We start from the raw sequence: 5362 nt of genomic DNA, 5'->3' as shown, positions 1-5362 counted from the left end.
TTTTTTCATTACAACACATAGATTTGTTATAATTTTAATAATTTGTATATTAAGATATGTTTCATACAACATATAAAAATTCAAGAAGATATAACATTAAATGATTATATCTATTTTATCATACCTTCATACGTGTAAACTCTGCTTCATTTTGTTGGAGAATTGCTTGAAATTTTCCAATAAGATCCGTGCGCGTGTACAATGCCTCCTGTCCGTTTTCACAGTTCCATCTACCAAACATCATTCTAACTTCCTCTAAAAAATCATATATTGGAAGTTCTCTAGCTGATATCAGTGCAACATTAATTAACTCTGCAATATTTGATGTTAAGGTCCATCCCCTATGAACTGTTGCATATGACCTAGCCCACTTATCGTATCCCGCCAACTCCAAGTAATTCTTCACCCTAACATCAACTGCCTCCACTTTCTCCATTAAATTATGAAATTCAGACTTTGAGTATGATTTCGCCATGGTATAAAAGATTTCAGACAATGCATCATGTGACTTCCTAAAAAATTTTTTCACATTACCCCATAGATACCACATACAAGCGTAATGAGGTACATTATTGTACACTCCAGCAACAACTTTTATAATGCTTGGGTTACGATCGGAAACTACACACATATGTTCTCTTTCACCGTATGCTTCCTTTAGATTCTGAAAAAACCATGTCCAGGATGCATCATTTTCAAAATCTACTATTCTATATGCCAATGAAAATTTATGGCCTGAACGTGGAACAAATACAATAAAAGTACGATATATACATACATTAAAAAAATCATATGTATTTTTCAAATACATACAGCTGGGAACAAGTTTAACTGGAATTTAAAATATAAACATAACTAAAACCTATAATACATATAAATATATCTGGAACAATATCCTACTCCCAATCAACATCCACAAAAAAATTAAATAAGTACTCTATAAAAATATATAACTTACCGATTATGTGAATAAAATTTATTTCATAAACATAATTCACAACTTTAATATAAATTCATATACCTAAAACATAACAAATAGATAGTACAAATATAAATATGCTACATGTATATATATATATATACATAGAGTCAAATACATTTCGAGAATAGCTTACTGGCTCTATCCATGGTACATGCAGCTACAAATGTGCCACTGTACAGTCCTCTAAGATAACTTGCATCAACAACTATTACAGGTCTACAGTGATCGAATCCTTGTATGAATGTAGTTAGTGCGACAAAAATATACAAAAACTCATTATCTTCATGCTTTTTCATTCGTATATGTGAACCTGGATAAGTAGTGTTCAAAACATGAATGTATGTAGGTAGTTTTCCGTATGATGCCGAAGGTTTCCTCTCAAATCTTCAAGTGCTTGTTCCTTAGCTCGCCAACACATAATATACATCAAATCCATACCAAGGTCTTCCTTCATGTCACTTCTGATTTCAGTCGCACTGTACTTTTTTTGTGATTTTTAAACTTTTGTTTCACCATACGTCCATTCAACTTACTAGTAGCATGAAACTTAGGATAAATCTTATCCTTTATCGGACATGTGTGTTCGGGTAAGAATTCTCTAACACAAAGCATTCCCGATTTGTTGATATCAGATGCACGAAATAAAAAATCACAATTACGTGATTTGCATATTAATGTGTAACTGAAAAAAAAAATGTAATGTAATTTACAACATGTACAAAAAAAAAAATCTATATGTATTTTTTAAACACATATGCTGTAATAAAATTTAGCAAGAAAAAAACAATAGATTTTACATACATAACAAACTTACCAGGTTTTACTTGATCTAACAGATCATGATTAAAACTTTTCTCGAATCGTGTAATCCTTCATCACAGATTTTAACACCCTTTTCGAGATATAAACTTGTTCAACCTCAATATGTTTGTGATGTGGGTCCGAGATGATTACTTTAGTTGCGTCAATATCGAATACATCCAAACATTCATCTGAATTAATAACTATCAATGCTCTTTCAGTACTTGTATTCACAACGTTACGCGCAGTGATAGATAAATTCATACTCGCAGCGTTACATATTGATAAACTAATGAATTCATTGAAACTATTCTTTTCTGAAACACTTATTTACAAGGGCAAAGCACTCATTGTCTTTACATCCCTTTTCTGCATAATGTAGACCTTCAAACCCATGTCATTACGTATACGTATTTTACCTTCAATAACTGTTAACTGATATTCAATTTGAATGCTTTTGCATGTCAAATTGACATCCATGTGCGAAGCTAGTACTTCGCGCAGTTGGTTGTATGAAGCGTTTATGCTCAACAATATTGCATCACTGATGTAATCTTCATATTGTTGTTCAATGTTGTTCACACTACCAATATGTTTAATTATAACAGGTATGCTTCCCATCGTCAAGATCCAGAACACTACAAAATATTATATACAAATTAAATTATATAATATGTACTGCATAAAATTAATAATTTGTATATACACAAACAAAAAAAAAATTCCCACGGAAAATTATTTAGTTTAGTTTAGTTTCATACATAAATGACTAAAACAAAATCTTTGATGTTTGAGAAAAAAAGTAGAAAAAAAAATTTTCACCCACAACTTATAAAATTCAGAATACAATATATAAAATTTTCAGCTTCATGATCAATAACACATATTGTTATTAACTTTCAAATTATTTTCGTAATTCCATTAACATGATCTAAAAAGTTTATTTAACCATACCTGTAATCTTTGAGTTGATTATTCAAATATTCTTTGTAAAATACAGAGTTCATCAATGATATTTCAATCTCTCAATTTTTTTTTTAAATGCTTTTACCCGATGTATATGGAAACCGACTTTTGAATTTCAAATTGTTTATTAATGGTTAAAGTAAAAAAAAAAAAAAGAGTCATTAATGGTAAAAGTATTCGTTAATTGAATGTTGCTTAAAATAAGGAACAGTTTCATCCCATAATTTGCTCTAACTGATCAGAGTTTAATAAGGAACGTTTTAACATATTTGTATATGTATTTTTATAGCAACCTTTTACTAAAATACAAAATACATATTGCTATTTTTCGTAATTTTGAAACTGTTGCTATAAAAGTTATAATTATGTCTCTACAGTTGCTATTTCTGAAATTTTTCCTTAATTTAATATGTTAGTTAGCACAAATAAATAATACAAGTTACACAAAATGATGCAAAAATTAAAATTGGGCCCTCAATTGGCCCATTAATGAAGCTGCCCAGTTTTGGGCTTGAATTATGGACTTCAGTCCATTTTTCTGAAGTGTATATCAGCTGTATACTGTCTGTATATCAATTCGACTGTTGCTGCATTTTTGTATATCTGATGTATATCTGTTGTATACAAATGTATACCAGCAGCTTTCCATGGTATATTAATCCGTTTTGTGGTGTTTTTATGATCTTGACTCGATGAAAGTTGGGTTTACCCCAATGGAATAAGAGCGATGGGAGTTTTGAAAAGGATTTTGAAATTTGAATTTGGGATCAGATGAGCTGTTTGTAGCCGTTATTCACTAATTTTGTATGTTGTGATGTTTGAAAGTAATGTTTACTGTTTTTGTGTTGAAATTGTTAAGTTTTTTTTTTTTTTTGCTGGCTATTGTTGAAATTGGTTGATTGGTTTTGGGATGAAAATGGGTTGCTGTTTGTTTGTTGTTATTTGGTGGGCTGTTGAATGTTATGGGCCTGGTCAAGGCATAGTGGGCCTGGGAGGTTGCTGGAAAATTGAGGGGAAGTGGGCTGGCCCAAAAAGAATAGGAAAGGTTATAAAGAAAATGGGTTTTAAGACTAGGTAAATCAAGAGAGTCCAATTAAAAATCGTAACATTTGATAAAAATGACAATAATTGAATTAATTGGACAAAATTGAGATAAAATTAACTTCTAATTAATTTGATGAATTTCTCAAATTCAATAATTTCAAAATAAATATTAAATAAAATACAATTTTATTTTATTTCTTTTTTTTTTTTAATAATAATAATAATAGTAGTAGTAGTAGTAATATTAATAATAAAAATTAAGAAACTAATTATGCCATCAATTTCTTATTTTCCATCAACTTTGAGAAAGATGGAATATTTGTAATTTTTCAAACTTTTCACTTCGAATAAATTCTAAAATATTTTCTTTAACTGATAATTATATAATCATGTACAATTAAATACTAAATATATTAATTTCACCTAAATTCAAAAGGCAGAGTTAAAATTTATTTTAAAATAACTTAGAATAAATATTTTAAAATTATTAAATTTTTTGAGAAATTCAAGAATTAATTTGAAATGTGGAGGGTAAAAATTAGCTGTCAACAGCAGCTGAAACAGACATGTCATAAATGTCTATTTTAATTTTTTTATTAAATATTATTAATTTTTTAATACATAAATAACTTATAATAATTAATTAGGAATGATATAGTAAAACTACAGTTGAAACAGCTGAAGCAGGCATGTCAACCCGCTGCCTGCTTCAGCTGCTAAACTGCCTCTTATAAATAAGAGAATTTTACAGTAGAGATAAATAAATTATTGTTGATAACGTTGTTTCCCGCAATACAATCTCAAAGGGGATAAAATATAAGCACATCTGTAGACACATAAAATTTATTAGATTAAATTTATATAAAATTTGAATTTGAGTCATATGTTATTGGGTTTAAACTTATTTTGGGCTAAAAAAAATAATAAGCCTATTGTATTCCTTATCAAGGTTCATCTCACCTTGAAGTCCAAACTCATAAAGTGACGTGACATCCCAGTCAAATTCAAGACTAATGAGACGTCGCCACATGTACAAATGATGTGAAAATCTCATTGAAATTCAACGACCAGTCAAAAGGCGCCAAGTGGCAAAATGACATGTTTCGGCAAATCACAAGCAATTAGACCTACCCTTACAACTATAAATAGGGGAGTAACATAACATTCTAGGAGGGGAAGAAAGGAAAAAGTAGGACATTCTGCAAGCATTGGAGGAAGCTTCTGCATTGACTACATAGCTCTTAAATGAATTGACTAACGAAGTTCTGCCCGGAGATCGATCAACTCGACAAAACTAAGTGTTGTCAGACAATTCCTGAAGATTCAAACACAATCAACTCGGCAAGACGAAGTGTTGTCAGACAATTTCTGGAGATCGATCCAAACACATTTCTAAGAGGCTCAAATCATCCTACATTTGAGAGTCATGCTGCAAAGGCCCTCGAATCACAAAAAAACTGAGGAGAGAATAATAAAATTGTACCCACAAAAATTATTTATATAAAATTATTCTTTTTAATTATTTTATTTTTACTTGCAGTTACTTTTCAACGTTAACAAAAATTTATT

The 5362-nt window shown here is 29.8% G+C and overlaps 1 protein-coding gene across 1 annotated transcript in view; it reads right to left on the bottom strand.

The window, feature by feature from the left end:
* Positions 1 to 2404, bottom strand: part of LOC107863099 — a 3573-nt gene extending 1169 nt beyond the window's left edge. The window contains exons 1-3 of the mRNA XM_047403190.1: positions 2203 to 2404; positions 1116 to 1292; positions 125 to 735 (exon numbers count right to left, since the gene is read on the bottom strand). Of these exons, the coding sequence (XP_047259146.1) occupies positions 125 to 735; positions 1116 to 1292; positions 2203 to 2404 (990 nt within the window). The remainder of the gene's footprint in view (positions 1 to 124; positions 736 to 1115; positions 1293 to 2202) is intronic.
* Between the last annotated feature and the right edge of the window lie 2958 nt (positions 2405 to 5362).

This window comes from Capsicum annuum, unplaced genomic scaffold (assembly GCF_002878395.1).
Source record: "Capsicum annuum cultivar UCD-10X-F1 unplaced genomic scaffold, UCD10Xv1.1 ctg3574, whole genome shotgun sequence".
In the NCBI taxonomy this organism is placed as follows: domain Eukaryota; kingdom Viridiplantae; phylum Streptophyta; class Magnoliopsida; order Solanales; family Solanaceae; genus Capsicum; species Capsicum annuum.
This window is presented reverse-complemented; position numbering and strand designations above follow the sequence as displayed.